The following is a 16,844-nucleotide window of genomic DNA, read 5'->3' on the forward strand; positions in this document are numbered from 1 at the left end:
ATCTGCTGACTGGTACGTCAGAGGTCTTGAGTTCAATAGAGCCTCGACACCAGTGAAAGCTGTCATCAGTTCTTCGTCTGTTATGTCGGCCTTCCCAAGAACTGCTTGAATTGCCCTTTTGGCAGATTTGATTAGAGGAAATAGAAAGGTCAGGAGACGTGATCATCTCCAAGGCACAACAAGATACGTTTGCTGAAGAATGCAAAGCATTACGTCGAGGAGGTAAAATTCACAAGACAGGCAAGCTATCGGACCTGAACCCAAGGATCGATGAAAATGGTGTCCTTCGAAGTGACGGACGACTGACCCAAGCGGAATTCCTACCGTTTGAGACGAAATACCCAGTGATACTACCTAGAGGACATCACGTCACAAGATTGATAGTGAGATACTATCACGAGAAGGGACGACACGTGCAAGGAGTAAACCACACGCTAGCTGAATTATCTCGTCGCTATTGGATAATTTGCGGGCGGGAGGAAATCAGAGAATGCGAGAGACAATGTCGACGTAATGCTTTGCATTCTTCAGCAAACGTATCTTGTTGTGCCTTGGAGATGATCACGTCTCCTGACCTTTCTATTTCCTCTGGGCTCAATTCTCCGATCTGACGATCTTTATTCGATTTTCTGCAGTTGTCGATGAATCTCCGAACCCAGGCTTGTCTCCTGCATAACTGCATCCAGCTAGAGAAATGTGACGGTTCCAGTCTCAAAACGCTATTTTCCTCGATGGGCTGCTCAGATGTGTCTTCATTTGTGGTCACGTGCGTTCTCTCTGTCTTCTTCACTTCTAGTTCTACTATCGCTATGTTGCGGTCGTCCACCTTATTCTCAGGCCATTCACTTGTTCCTTGTTGTAGAAAGGCAGGTCCCGACCACCATATCTTGGATGCTAGTAGATCTTGTATTCCCATTCCTCGAGAGACTAGATCGGCAGGGTTGACATATGTCGGCACGTGTCTCCATTGTTCTGGCGATGTTATACCCTGTATTTCTCCGACTCGATTTGCGACGAATGGCTTGAACTTGCGGCTCCTTCCTCTGATCCACCACAGGACGTTCATGCTGTCAGACCAGAATACGACTTCTTTGATGGATATCTCTAGTGTTGATGATACGGTGACCGTTAGCCGTAGTCCCGCTATGGCTGCCATCAACTCGAGTCTAGGGATGCTGAGTGCTATCAGTGGGGCTACTTTTCCCTTGGATGCTACCAGTCGTACTGCCACTGTTCGGTCTTCATATTCTGTCCTCAGGAAAATACAACACCCGTATGCGTCTTGGGATGCGTCCACAAACGTATGCAGCTGTGCGTTGATCATTTTCTTAGCTGATTCGAGTCTCAGGCATCTGGGTACTTTGACGATCTCTACTTGTAGTAGCCCCTCAAACCAGTTGTTGGCATCGTCAGCAGCTTCTCCAAGAATGGCGTCATCCCAGTTGTATCCTGCGACCCAGACCTTCTGTAGTACGATGCGTCCTTGCATAACGTATGGTGCGATAAAACCTAGTGGATCGAATACTGCAGCAATTTTGCGGAGAAAATTGCGTTTCGTCAACTTGAAGTCATCCTCCACTGGTTTTGGCTCGAACGTGAAGATGTCTTCCTCTGCTTTCCACATCACTCCCAGAGTTTTAACAGATGGTAACTCTCCTCCATCAAGACTGATCTGCGATGCTCTGTCTTCCATAGGTATCTCCGCTAAGACCTTGGGTGAATTTGACAGGTACTTCCGTGCGTCCATTCCGGCTATACCCCACAACTTGTTCAGTTGTTTGTAGAGTTCAATGCCGCTTTTGTCATCTTGTACTGAGTCCATAGAGTCATCCATGTACGTAGATTTCAGAACCGTCTCTGATGCCAGTGGGTACTGCGACTTGTACTTGCGTGCGTGTTCTTGACTAACAAACTGAGCCAAAAATGGTGACGCGTTAACACCGAAGACGACTCGATTAAATTCGTATTCGTTGGGCTCTTCTTTGTCTTCTCCTCTCCAAAGAAAACGATGGTAAGGCCTATCCTCCGGCGCTAATCCGATCTGTAAATACATCTGCGAGATGTCGCAAACTAATGCCACGGGGTTCCTCCTGAGACGTTGCAAAACATCCACCAGGTTTCTCTGTAGCTTTGGTCCTTGGCAAATATTGTCATTCAATGATGTTCCGTTTGTCTTAGCTGATGCGTCGAATACGATCCTAACTTTCGTTGTCGCTCTATTCATCCGAACTACAGGGAAGTGTGGCAAATACCATTTACATCCCGGCTTTGATTCTGTTTTCGTTACTTCACGTATGTACCCTTTTCCCAGGTACTGATCAATCGTATCGCTGTATGACTGTTTGACCTCCGGTTTCTTTGCAGTCTTTTCTCCGTCGACCGAAGACGAACAAGCGCTGTCTCTCTGTTATCTGGTAGTCGTGTCTTCTTATCTTTCCATGGGATGGCGATTTCATATCGTTCCCCGTCATGTGTCAATGAATTCTTCACTGTCTCCATTGCCGCTTTTTCTTCTGGCTTCAGAACCTGAAAGTCTTTTTCGCTCATTCTGTAGTCATCAACCTCCCAAAACCGTCGTAGGTTTTGATTCATCTCATCCATCACTATCTGGCGTGACTGTGTGAAGTACGTTCGTGTGAAGTTGGACAGGGGAGCGGCAGACAGTCTACCGTCTATTGCACCAATGCACGTCCATCCTAATTTTGTCAGTCTGGCCATCGGCGCATCTGCTGTCTTGCCGCGAATATCCCGAAGTGAGAGATGTAGTTCTTGATAATCTTGTCCTATCAGCAAATCCACTGTGTCTCTTCTCCCGAATATAGGAAATTCTATGTCTCTCAGATGCTCATATCTGTCTGCGTATTGATTCCAATCGATTGCCTTCAAATCGCCTGTCACGTTATTCGTTGTCTTTGCAATGATGTTCATGTCGATACGATGAATCAAACTCTCAAGACCTATCTGAACTGGCATGGAATCAAATGTTTCTGTTTTGCCGTTTAAGACCTGTACTGTTGTCTTCTGAATTTCTCCTTGTAGTCCTAGCTCTGCCGCGACGTCCGCGTTTATGTACGTCGTTGTGCTGCAATTGTCTAACATCGCATTCACTTTTATCCTTTGTTTTCCGTTTTTTACGATTACTGGTACAGTCCGCATAGAAATGAACTTCTCTTCGTTCGTTTGATCAGTAGTTTTCAACGTGACTGTGCTGTGGTTGCGATCTCTTTCTCTTTTCTCCTCAGTGTCTTTCCTTGCTGGCATAACCGATGTCCTTTTTCGGTGGAGCCATCGGTGATGTGTTTCCTTACACTCATCAATACCGCATTCTCTTGTCCGCTCGCATTTTGATCCTAAATGGTTTCGTCCAAGGCATCGGTAACAAAGAGCCAAATGTTTAGCCTTTTCCCAACGTTTGTTGATCTCCAATCGTTTGAAAACATCGCATGCCCATATGCCGTGGGTTTGGTCGCATAACTCGCAGTTATTGTTATTATTGCGTGGTGTACCGGTGAAGTGTGCTCTATTTGTTGACTCCCTGTATCTGTTCGATTGTCGGTTTCTGTCGTCTGAATCTGACTTTGCTTCTTGATTCTCTGCGCCTACACCATGAATGGCCTCATATGCGACGGTACGGTACTCGGCTTCCCTCAACACAAACTTTCTCAGGGCGTAGATCGATTCATCAAAATTGTTCTCGTGCACCCAGCGCTGGTAACTTGTTAACATTCCTTCTGTCATCTTTCTCATCATAACAGAATAGAGCAGTTTGCTATCTAAATCCCCGAACAATCCTGACTCCTTCAGGTTGATCATCGTCAGATCTAAAATGTCCGAAAATCGCTCGATATCCCCAGGCTTTCCTGGTCGTAAGGGCGGGAAGTTTGTCAGCTCCTCCAACTGCAAATTGATCTGTCTTCGATCACCTCCGTATTTTCTCTCAAGCCTCTCCTTTGCGGCTTCGTACGCAGCTGGTGAGTGTCCCAGGCTTTCAATCAACTTCAGCGCATCACCTGAAAGATGCTCTCTAAGCTGCAGTAACTTGTACTCAGGTGTTGCTGGGGCTTTATCAATACAGGCCGTAAATGCTGCTTTCCAATTGGAATATGTCTTCACGTTTCCCGTAAATTTAGGAACGTCAACGCGTTTCAATTGTCTCCACATGTCGTGCCCCAACGATGGGCGAACATCATGTACATCACCAGACGCCGACGTGCGTGTCTCCTCCACGACGGAATTTCTACTGTTGTCCCTATTCGGGCCTACTCTACTAAAGGTATCAAAAAATCGCTCAACACTTGCCTGAGTTTCACTAAACTCCGATTCCATTTTGTCCATCTCGGACAGCGTCCTCTCGACGTTTTCCTGTTGTCCTAACTTTTCGTATGCGGCGACGATTTTCTCCAAAGTTTGCATCACCGTGTATTGCGTTTTGTCTACTTTTCTATTCGCTTCGAGGATGTCATCACGATTCGCCTCCTCTTCTCTTGTCGTTTCTATTAAGTGTCGTCTCGCTTTAGTGAATGCTGTTTTAAACTTCGCTTTTGCGGCCCTCAACTCTGTAAGACTGGCCGTGATCTCCGTCTGCGTTGACTCACCTCCTCCTTCTCCCGCTTCGCTTCCCAATTCCGGCATTTTCCCGTCGAATTCCATTAACTACGCTCTGCTACCAATCTATGTTCCGCAGTGAACATAAGAAAACTCATATAATAAGGAAAATCGGGTGTTATTCAATATAATATACAGAAATGGTAGAGGAGTTCAAAGACTTGTCGTCCGATCCGAATGGTTACTGAAGTCGTTCTGTCCTTACGTTCCGTAACGTCCTTTCTATTGACGCTGAAGTATGACGCAAAAGTCGATGACGCGCGGATGGCCGTGACGTCATAATTCCTTCGGAACACCAAGGGACAGTAAACGACTACGTCGATAAGGGATACGCGCGCGAAATGTCACAAGAATAAAAGCAAGTTTACTACTTAATGATTTTTTTTATTCTAAATCATGAGTGAAAGAATGTACAGTTATGTCTCTTTAGAGAAGTATTTCAGTCATTGTTGAGATCAACGCTGCTGATGTCCCTCAAGATGATGAAGTTCCTGCACCAGATTTTCCAGAAGGCGTGGGGTTGTTTGAACATTGTGATTAGGATCCAGTTGATGGTGGTGTCATTGTTAACCCCCCCCCCCCAGAGGATGTTAGTCCTCCTGTACCAGTGGACAATGTTCCTATACCAGAAGCTGCAGATGCTGAGGAGGCACCCCCACTTCCAATCCCAGCTATTCAGTCAGTCCCAGGAGTGTTGGAATGTCTAGACTGCCTATGTTCACCATGTGTGCTGCAGCATCCACAGCATTGGTTTGGTAGAGGACAGGCGCCACGTGCTGGGAACAGGAATATGAGAAAGGTTAAATATAAACTATTTTGGAAAATGCTAGATGACAGAGGAGCATGGTATGACCACCGATACATTGCAAAAAAGGAACAGAGCCAAAAGCCAGACGATCCACCTCAAACTGCAGCAAATCATCATCGCCGTGTTGAATTGCGAAGTCAATCAAATTGCGCGCCATGTTGATCAGTGGATGTTTCCATAACAACCACTAGGACACAGTGGTGCAATCTATAAGTGACGTCAGCAATCACGTCACGTTCCCGGTCCGCGAATGCGAAACCCATTTGGCAGGTCCGAGAACGGGAGCGAGATCGGGAATAATTCTCGGCGGATCCGTTCTCGGTCGAGATAGCGAAAAATCTCTATTTGCAAAATGTCCGTGGCGGTAAAATTTGGCGCGAATGAATTTGGGAGTGGTCTGCCCAAATTTGACCCGTCGAGGGATCCGACAACATTGGGACTCGAGTGGGAACGATGGCTTAGAGCATTGAACATTTATGTAGAGGCTAGAAATGTTGACAATAGTCGGCAACAGGTTGCAGTGTTGTTGCATTCGGGTGGCATAGAACTGCAAGAACTGTTTTTCACGCTTGAAAAGAACCCTGATAAGTGTGCATTCGAGGATGCAGTGAAAGTTTCGACTGGTCACTTTCAACCGAAGGCAAATATTCCCTATGAAAGGCATTTGTTCCGTCAGATGGAACAAAAGGAAGGGGAAACTGTGTGTGTCGGCCCTACTACGGGGCCTCCAGTATTTGAATTTGGCGGGGTTTTCCTGCACTCATGACGTAATTTGCGCGTGCGCAGTAGCTGCGCCTTCTGCCATATTGATTTATTGAAGAACACATTTAATTTCGGGCATCTTTAGTCACAGTTATCATGGCTTTCTTACAGGAGTTTACTGCCCGGACTCGGGTAAGTTAAAGAACAATATTGATAGAAACTATGTGTATGATTGGCACTTGTCTTTTGAGGCCCGATGAGCCGTAATTTGGCGAAGAAGGGTGCGATGTTTACATCTATTTTGGAAGTGCCGCATTGTGGTCTGACGTGTATAATCCCTCTGTCACAACAGACACACTTTTGAAAGTTGATTCTTGTGGTATTTTCGAGCTTTGACACTGTGTCATCAGGCTCTGTATAGTCTATATCATCTGAAGTAGCATTCCAATGCTTGTTAGGTTACTTATTATTGTAAGAAGGGTGTATTTGGAGAGACAAACTGTGAGGACAATCTTTTTCGTTCAGTTCTGCCGATTGTAAGTAGGTGGCAGCACCGTAGCGGGAATCTCGGTTTCATAAATCCTTTCTCATTTCTAGTTTTGTCTTCTTGCGGTAGCATTAAGGTGTCCTGGGATTTTGTGGGAAGTCTTTTGGCTATGTTGTTGAGGACTTTTGAGAGATCCCTGTTGGGCAAGCTAAAATCTGCTGATAATAGTGTATTTGTATTTCTTTACTATATGATGTCTCAGGTCATGTCTTTAAGGTTGTGACGTCTTCGTCTTAGGTTGTGCCTGAGACATGTTTTTGAGAATTTAGGTTGTTTGTCCTTGGACTTATTAGTCCTTATTTTGTGTACTTTCAGTTCAACGTGACATCAGAGACAGTTCCATATTAAAAGCCACGCCAAAGGATGTTGCATCAAAGGTTGTTATAACAAGAGACGCAATAAAAGAAGATTAAACGGCATATAATCGTACTGTGTTTATTTCATCAAATGAAGAGCAGTTACACTGTGGACATGTATGTGTGTCGCTTACGCCAAAAGGCTGTACATTGTGGGTTCCACAGTGTGGACGAGGCTATACGTGATCAGTTAATCGAGAGAGTTCGCGCGCAATGCCAGATTGAAACGTAAATTGCTTGAGCTAGGAGATGTTGCTTTGGACAAATTGCTAAATATAGCCAGGGCATGTGAAGCGGTGGAATCGCAGCTTAAAACTTTCACGGGTAATGTCAAGACCGGGACCGCTGGTTCCGAAAGCAGTGGTGTCAACCTGGTACGCCATCTAGGTAAAGCCAAGGGAAAACCGAAGTATGGCAAGAAGTTTCCGGATAAACAGTATGGCAAATCCGGAAATGAAAAACGTTGTTTCCGGTGTAACCACAAGAATCATGTGGCGAGTGACCCGTCATGTCCTGCTAAAGACAAAGATTGTCGAAAATGTGGGGTCAAAGGTCACTTTGAGGTTTGCTGCAGGAAGGACGCTAAGTCAAGTGGTGAACAGGCTCACAGCGTTACTGGTAGTGCACTAGGGTCCAGTGTAGATAGGGACTCCAGTTATCGTTATCATGAGGATGATGACGATTATGCTTTCAAGGTTGAGGCGGGAACAGTCGATTTAAAATTCGGATGAGTCAAAGTTCCGTCGCTTCTAATTGACTCTGGTGCAGCTGTAAACTTGATTGATGAAACTATGTGGAGTGAACTGAAACGGCAGGGAGTGAAATGTCACTCAAGGAAGGCTGATAGAAAGTTGTTCGCTTAGGCTCGGTTCACATAGAACTATACGGTATTCGGTATACGCTATTCGATATACGCTATTCGGTATTCGCTATACGCTATACGGGCACGGCGAGTCACATAGGGTAGCATGCGTGCGGTATTCCGTCTTTTGGCGCCGATCAGATGGACAGTTCAGACGAAGAAGATTTGGCTCTTCTCCTCTTAGCCGAGGATGAAGCTGACCAGGCACAAAGACCAAAGAAAGAAAGAACAGAATGGTTGCGGCAGCACTTTAAGATGAGACCTCTGTTGGGGGAGTACCACAGGACATTTAAAAACCTCATGGCTCATCAAGATGTTAATTAAAAGAATCATTTAGTTGATTAGTAATAAAACATGTAATGAAGGCCTGTACTTAGAAATTGCAATAAAATGAGTAAAAATGAGCACTGTTGTTTCTAACATATCCTATAGTATGCAATAAATCGTTTAATAATTGTGATAGATAACATTAAAATGCACTGGTCACTTCTGAACAGGGTGTATACGCTGCACGAAAATCGAACGCGCACAATTCCCACTATACTATACTATACGCAGGTATACGACCTTTTCGAATCGTGCCCTCTTATGTGACCCGGTATTGTGAAATTTCCTTGTTCGATTTCAGGTACCCGCGTGCCCTGGCAAAACGTGCACCGAATACCCGAATAGTATAGTTCTATGTGAACCCAGCCTAATGGTCAGGAGAAGCCTATCGAAATTATTGGCAGTTTCGATGCTGACATTCATTGTGACAGGAAATGTCACGGGGAGTTCACGGTGATTAAGGGCAAGGGTGCACCCATACTGGGGAAGAACACTGGAATTTGGACCCACTCGCAACAGATCCAATGTTTCAGCAATGTGAATCCTCTTACCGTTAAAGGAATGATGCTGATATCAAGGCCAAGTTTCCAAACGTAATTGGTGGTGGTGAGTAGTAGGTATAATGTCCCTTTCAATGCCCAAAATCCGAGGCCCAAAGTCCGAGGGTCCCGGGGCGTTGAAAGGTGCATCATTCGACGCCCGCGACAAATGCCCTCCCGTGATATTGTGCTTGAAGAATTTTTTCTGCGCTTCGTGTAAGCACTCAAAAATTCGGCGCTATCCGTCCACGCTGTCCACGGGAGGGCATTCGTCGCGTAGCAGAGTACAAGCAGCCCGATGCCGCAACGAGCACAGATTCGGAGCGAAGAGTGTGGATCAATTAGGGTCTCCACCATCGGGGAAGTCTGTTCGGGGCAAATAGCCTACTGAAGCATTCTGTTGCTATAACTGGGAAGTTATCAGTGTCTAGGCAATCCTTTTCATTGACTATGCAGAGAGACTGCTTATCCTAGCCAAAATTATGACAACAGTCTATTAAATGGATTGGGATTTATTATTTCTGGGATTCGGCATATGCCTACCAACACCAATACCGGTACTGCCCCTATCAAATGATCTGCGACCCACGGTCAAAGTGGAACAAAATCCATCACCACGGCTCTTACAGTCCATAAGGTCGACTCCCGGTACAAAATAAGATAAAACTCCATGTCAATGGTCGTAATCACAAAGAATTTCTAGGCCCGGTGCACATTGATAGATAGCGCTAATTACCCCAGCAGTAAAATAGCCCCGGGAAAGATTGTTTGGAGATAGCTTTGTCCCGGGGCGCTACGTAGCGGCCCGGGAAGGGTTGGATGGTGTTGGCGTTATACCGGGCCGCTCCGTGATAAGTTGGGAGATTGCGTTGTACCGGGGCGCTACGTAGCGGCCCGGGACAGATTGTTTGGAGATAGCATTGTCCCGGGGCGCTACGTAGCGGCCCGGGACATTGAAAGGGATAAGTCTGGTCACCCTTTTTTGCAAACTCCAGGAATGCGGGGAGCCGAAGGAATATGCGCGGATGGCCAAGGATGAGCCGCTCGATGATTTGGAGGCGGACGAACTAGCAGATCGATTCCATCATTTAACGGGCGAGGACATGACAGATGTTTTGGCTGCAGCTGGCAGGGATAGTTCCTCACAGCGACTAGTGTTGCACTGTGCGATTCTTCTGGCCAATGAAATGGGGCAACCGGAGGGACAAAGGCTGAAGGTACGTCTCTATGTGTATTTTCGGATTAAACCTGTCTGGTAGCAAGTATGCTAGCCTCGTTATTATCGTTATAATAATGTTCAGCCTAAGTATTTGTAGTTTACATGAACATAATCATATCCGCAAAGCTAACCATGTGCATTTGCTTTCAGGAACCTATCGCCTCGGTTCAGCAGATTGCGCCACTGTCCAGCCACCAGCCAAAAAGGCAAGGAAAGCGAGCACTGTGGATCTTGTCGTTTCGCCACAAACTTCTGCCGCCGCCGGAACATCCTCGACATACAGTAATAGGGAAACGAATGTACGACTATCCTACGACTTTTCTGGGAATTTGGGCAAAAAACTTTACCCTTCATCATTATTCATGTAAATTTGTCGAGAATTCATTGTTTTAACCCACAAACACTACCAAAAACCCAACATGGAAAATTTCTGTTAACACTGGGGGGTCTTTGGTTTTTTTTAATTTTTTTTCCCCAAATTTACCAAACTTACTAAAATACGTAACATGGATAAAACTACAAGTTTCCCTATTACTTGAGTTATCCCTATTACTTACTTATTGTCTCTGCTAATTAAATATGTAAAAGATCTATTGCCTTAGATGTAAGGAAATTACAGGTAATTCAGGTAAGTTAACTCATCACATTACTTCAAATGGACACAGATATCTACTGGACAAGTGCTCGAAATGTCACAAGAATAAAAGCAAGTTTACTACTTAATGATTTTTTTTATTCTAAATCATGAGTGAAAGAATGTACAGTTATGTCTCTTTAGAGAAGTATTTCAGTCAAATGCAGTATTCCAATCCAATGAAACTTATGAAACAAAATGGTTACATTAGACCAATGGTTGAATCGTTACCGAAAATCTCTGAAGAAGATCCGGTCAAAGTACACATGAACCAGATAACACCTATGAAACTGTATGATACATTCACAGGAAGTGATGCTCAATTGTGCCATAACTGCAAACGATGGACACTTTTTGAATGCCAGAAAAAACTGAATTTTGACAGGCCTGCCAAGCAACTTTACACATACTGCAGTAATTGCAATTCGACCACTTACAGTGATGACTTTAAGAATCCAGAAATCACTATTGAGAACAAAACACGTTACTTTGACCACGTCATCATAAACCTTGGCCAGACACGTCTGTCAGATTTAATGGTAAATGATTTGAAACATTTTGTTGAAAGTAGGATTAAGATTTACTTCTCAAGTCCAAGAAAATGGCTCTGTGCGGCCAGCTATGAAAAAACAGTCCTGAATGCCTTACGATTTGGTCTCGTTAAACTCATACCCAATGATGTTTTACCTGGTCTAGAGTGTGACACTTATTTAGAAATTGAATTCATTAACAGAGCAATTGGTAAAACTCAGTTGACCAAAGAAAATTTCATAGATCTAAGAATGGTTTTATTGGTATTCCTCAAATATCTTCATTACAGTGGAGTTAAAATTACCATAAATTACAAGCTGTTTTTACACCAAGCATTTAAAGCATTGAAAATTGATTATGTAGTATTGAAACCGAATCCAACTAATAAGGCCCGACTGTATGATTTGAACTCTCTATGGTCTGGTTTCTTAGGAAGTATTTTCTTCAAAAATTACAGGCTTGAATATGAAAATGAACAAGCAATCGATAAACAAAGTGAAATTTTATTGAAGGCATTAGAGGTGCAAGATATCAGTAAATGTTACCCTTTACCATGTAGTCTAGACCTTGCAATTCTGTCCAGGACCTTGATATCCTCTTTCTGGTAAGTTTCTGGTAAATAGGACTTTTCCTGTAAAGGATTTTCCGTTCAATATGAATCGATGATGGTGTCACCAATGATGGTGTCACCAATGAAGATTTCATTCTAAATAAATGAATAATCAGATATGTAGTTCAATTGACTGTTTAGGGCATTAATTGCCTGGTTTCTTGAAATTATGCTTTCCATTGGAGATTGAATAGGATAGATAGCCTTTTCGCCAGATCTGTCAAATTCAGCTTTAACTGAAATACTTATTTTATGATGGTAATCAGTTAGCTTGAAGAGAATTTCTTCCAGTTTACCTCTGTACTCGAAAACGTGTTTTGCCGGTTTGCTAATTTTCAGACGAATGGTAACAACTGGTTTACCAAATTCTTTTACCACTTCGATATCCTTCACATTCTTTATGCTCTCCAATTCCTTAGCCTCGAATCGGACTTTGTCCTGTAGTTCAAGTTTCTTGGTATCTTGTAGTAGAATAGGGTTAGGTAAACGCAGTGAACGAGAACTCGAGTCTGACTGGCTTGATAACTTCATTTGATGCTCTTCCATTCTTTTGTGCCCTTTGGTTTTCCTATGTGCTGAAAGATTGCTGTATGATATCTCCTTGTTACATGTTGAACAATGTATTTTCTAATTTTTATCAACCATTTCTATTTAGGATAACAAAAATTATTAAATTAAATTTTCAGACATTTCAGACATTTTCAGACATTTTCAGACATTTTCAACATACATCGGGGGTGCTGATGGCGATAACTGTGGTACCAGTAATGTTTGAGGATAATAGTGGTAATGGTGATTAATTACTGTGACTTCAGTTTCGCTATCATCTCTGTTTGCGCCATTTTTTTTCCTTCTTCTAAAAAAGTCTTCTTTAAAGATTCCACATCAACAGCTGAACTTGCCTCCCTCTGTTTTTTTCTGATGGAATTTTTCATAGAAATGTATTTTTCCTTTTCTTTGAGAATCAAGGTAAACTCATCTGTTGAAATGTGCGAATCACTCATGGCCTAACTTACCAGATCATTGATGGAGTTAAGTTTTGAAATTGCCAACATTCTAATCTTCTCATGTTTTTCAATTTTCTTCAGGATATCTTTTTTCTTCCAACTTAGGGCTGAGGAGATAATGGCGCTACCAATGGTCACTCCACCAAGTGCAAAACCTATCGGTGCTGTGATGACACCAGCCAGTGCAGACACACCAACTGAGCCAGCCGCAACGCTTACAAAATTAAGACTATGACTAATGCCAGTAATTACGCTAAATGCTTTTTTGTACTTTGAAAATATCTTTCTTCTAAATTCAATCTCGCTTTCTAAGAAACTCTTAACCTCACATATTTGTTGTAGTCTGAAAGCCTGAGGGTTACTTTCTGTATGCTTTTCAGACCTTTCATAGTTTAATTGACTTGCAGAGTTTAAATGACTTTCAGAGTTTAAATTACTTAAATCTGGATAAACCTTGTTGTCTCCATCCATTTAATTAGTGGGAATAACTAGAATCAGTTGTTCTGACATTTCTAGTGTTTAGCGTTGATCGTGCAGACACTACAGGTTTTTGAAGTACATTAAATTTTAAAGGTTTTTCTGACCCAGCAGGTTTTTCTGGCCCAGCAGGTTTTTCTGGCCCAGCAGGTTTTAAAGGTTTTTCGGGACCAGGCTCCAACTTTGACTCTACTTCTGCCTCTAATTCTCTATGAAATCGTTCTAATCTTTCTTTCCAATTACATGGTCGTTTTGTGTAACCCCAAGTTCTATTCATTTATTCAGAGGAAATGTCTGAAAATGTCTGAAGATACCTGAAAATGTCTGAAAATCATTAAGTAGAAGGATATCGTTAAATTCTGGGTTATTCCAAAATACTTGTTTCTTATCCTTTTCCACTCGTTTATCACGTTTTGGTCTCGATAGTCAAACCAGTTTTCATTACTCTTATTGACCATAAAGTTAAATGAGCAGCCCAATTGCTCTTTGAAAATACTCCAGTCGACTGTGGAACTCTTCTGTCTGTTTTGTGTTTTAGACATTGGTCGAATGTTAAACCAAGAGTAACACAGTTCTGGATGATCTTTGAATTCCTTTATTGGTAGAACATGGTCCAACTCCTCATCTACTATTTGTATTTGTGATAGTCCCCTTTGGTAGTTTAACCAATCCCTGAAGAACTCATTGGAACAACCTAGATGTAATTTCGAGTTATCAGGGCACTCTACTTTAGATACATCTCCTTTGGCTATTTTGTTAAGATCAACTCTGACTTTATGACTGTCTCTATTACCATTCTTATCAAAATAACCTTTGTAGTATGAATTAAAACAAGCTCTACATTCGCGTTTTTTTCCTTCTTTACCGAATTCACCATCACTTAGTAATTTCACTTCTCCACATTTACCGCATTTCTTGGTTAATGTGGAACCACATAATTTACAATAATCCAGTAAATTGCCTCTTCTATTCTTATCAAATTCACTTTCAGGTTTTGTTGCATTGCACTTAACACATTTAAATGTAGGTCCTGAAACTACTGGTTGATACTGATAAACCGGTTCCCGATTAACCGGTTCCCGATAAACAGGATACTGATTATCAGGATACTGATAAACCGGCTCCCGATTAGCAGGATACTGATTAACATTGACAGTACAATAGTTGTTGTTCACTGTACCATAATAGTTCATGTTAAATATCTGTCCTTCCATTTGACTCTCCATTTAAAGGATAAAAAGTTTTTAAATTAAGGTTTTTTAGACTTTTAGGCTTTTTATTCCTGAAATTGGTAACCATTCATTGAATTTATCACTGTAACCCTTCCATTTCACTAATCCGTATTTTTTACCTTTAGTGGTCTTGCGCCTTATTATCTTCTCGATCTTGTATTCTATTTGGTCAGGATTAGGAACATAACTTAATTCCTCCTCATAGAAATATCCTTGAATTTCTTCCTTTTGGTAATCTTCAAGTTTGTAGACAATTGGATGAGTGAAGATGATCTGTCTTATTTGAAAAACTTCTTCAGTTAAATTGGGCAAGTAGCCTTTGTCGAAAATAGTCTTGTACTTTGAAATTCTGACGCTGTCGCCAACCTTGTACTTTGGATCACCAAATGTTTCTTTAAGGTGAAGACCGTAAAGGTTGTACCAGACAGTTCCTTCATTCTCCCTCTTTCTGGCGTCAATTGGTTTCATACCTATTGAGGAGTGAAATGAGTTGTTGTACCCGCTCACCAATTCATCTAAGACATCTACCCACTTGTCAGTTTCCTTTGCGGTGAAGTATTTCCACATTTTATCCTTTAAAGTTCTGTTGAATCTTTCCACAACTGCTGCCTTCTTACTTGAAAATGAAGAGAACCACTCTATGTTGTTTTCTTTTAAGAGTTTTTTGAAGTGTTGGTTGTAGAACTCATTGCCTTCATCAAACTGGATCTTTTCTGGTTTAGCTTCCTAAAAGATCACTTTAAATGCATCTCTGATTTCTTCTCCTCTCTTGCTCTTAACGGCCATAGCCCAAGCATAGCGACTGAATAAGTCAATTACTGTCAAAATGAATATGTTGCCTTTATTCTGTTTCTCAAATTTTTGCATGTCCACAAGATCTGCTTGCCACTGTTGATCGATGTAAGATACCATTGTCTTTCGGAACGTAAATTTCTTAATGGCCGGTTTGTGTAGTTGGTGAGTTGGTAGTGTGTCTAGAAATATTTTACTTCCTTGTACCTGACCAATTTTTTATCTTCCCTTACATTTTTCCATATCTTACCTAATGAACTGTAAGCCACGGGACTCTCGGGGTTGTAGTACAAATCCCTTAGATACTGCTGTGTGTCATCCTTTACATCCATTTAAATTCTGAATTGATATCGGGCAATTTAAATGGGTGAAGTATTTATTTACGAGCCACACAACATGTTGATTTCTGGTGTCACCAATTGTGGTAAGACTCATTTTGCTCTTGACCTCTTAGAGAAGGAATATCATCATAAGTTCCAGAACATAGTCATTTTCTGTCCCACTTACTTCAGAAACAAGACGTACAATAGGAGATGGATTTACGAAGACAAGAATGTTTTCATTGTCAATCCAATTGCTGTAGCCAATAATTTAGACCCTGTGCTTCAATTTGCCACCATGGCCTTCGAAGGATCACAGACATTATTCATCATTGACGACTGTGCTAATTTGAGAGACACAAAGAAGAAGGTGTCTGAGTTATGTAATCTTGCCTTTTCTGGTAGGCACTACAATCTGACTGTTTGGTTACTCGTTCAGAAGTACAACTCTGTTGTTAAGGACTTCAGAGAGAACATAAGGGTTTTAGTCCTGTTTTTCAACAAGGATGAATCGGCAATGAAAGATGCCTTAGAAGAAAATAGTGTTATCCCTAAAGACCAGAGGTAAAAATACATAGATGCCCTTAAAAAGACGAAAGGATCTAAATTAATCATAAGACTAGAACACCTGTATGGTTTTATTCACGTTTAGTCTTTTTTCTTATTCTTTTTCCTTATTCTTTTTCCTAGTCTTTCTTCTTCTTTCCAACGAAATAGTAAATCCCAAAACCCAAGACGCTCATTCCTAAAATGATCCAAAGGTATTCGTAATTCTTCATTTCATCGCTGGGCTTGTAGTAGTCTCTCAATTGCGGTTGTCTAGGAATGGTAATTCCATTATGTGGGTTTAAACTGTTGTACAATGAAAGTGAGGCGTCGGCATTTTTGAAGTCAATTGCTGCTTCATGTTCTCTCTTTAATTCAAGGTTAACGAAGTCAATGGTACTTTTCCTATGCTCATCCCATTCTGTGGATGCTCTTTGCAATTGCTCTTGAGCTAAATTATGTCTCTTCATTTCAATCTCATAGCCATTCTTGTCTAGTTTTTTAAAAAGGTAACTAGTACCGGAGAAGGCTAAACCATTCACCAGCGCAGAACAAACCATCGTAGCTATGACTGCCATTTAGTTTAGTGTGATTTTAGCCAAAATGAGTAAAAATCAGGCGCAGTGAGTAAAAAATCAGGCGCAGTGAGTAAAGGTCAATTGATACTGTACATCAAAACCATTAAGGTCGATAATGCCATTGTTTTCATCTGTTAGACGAATATTCAACT

General features: G+C 42.0%; 2 protein-coding genes across 2 annotated transcripts; both read right to left on the reverse strand.

Annotated features, from left to right (window-relative positions):
* Nucleotides 1–454: 454 nt before the first annotated feature.
* On the reverse strand, nucleotides 455–2,224 carry LOC135501694 (uncharacterized). Its single transcript, XM_064793937.1, has one exon. It carries the CDS (start codon nucleotides 2,222–2,224, stop codon nucleotides 455–457), a length of 1,770 nt encoding a protein of 589 aa, XP_064650007.1.
* Nucleotides 2,225–2,283: 59 nt separating this feature from the next.
* Nucleotides 2,284–4,632, reverse strand: LOC135501696 (uncharacterized). Its single transcript, XM_064793939.1, has one exon. The coding sequence runs from the start codon at nucleotides 4,630–4,632 to the stop codon at nucleotides 2,284–2,286; it is 2,349 nt and encodes a 782-aa protein (XP_064650009.1).
* Nucleotides 4,633–16,844: the final 12,212 nt, after the last annotated feature.

This window comes from Lineus longissimus, chromosome 17 (assembly GCF_910592395.1).
Source record: "Lineus longissimus chromosome 17, tnLinLong1.2, whole genome shotgun sequence".
NCBI lineage: Eukaryota > Metazoa > Nemertea > Pilidiophora > Heteronemertea > Lineidae > Lineus > Lineus longissimus.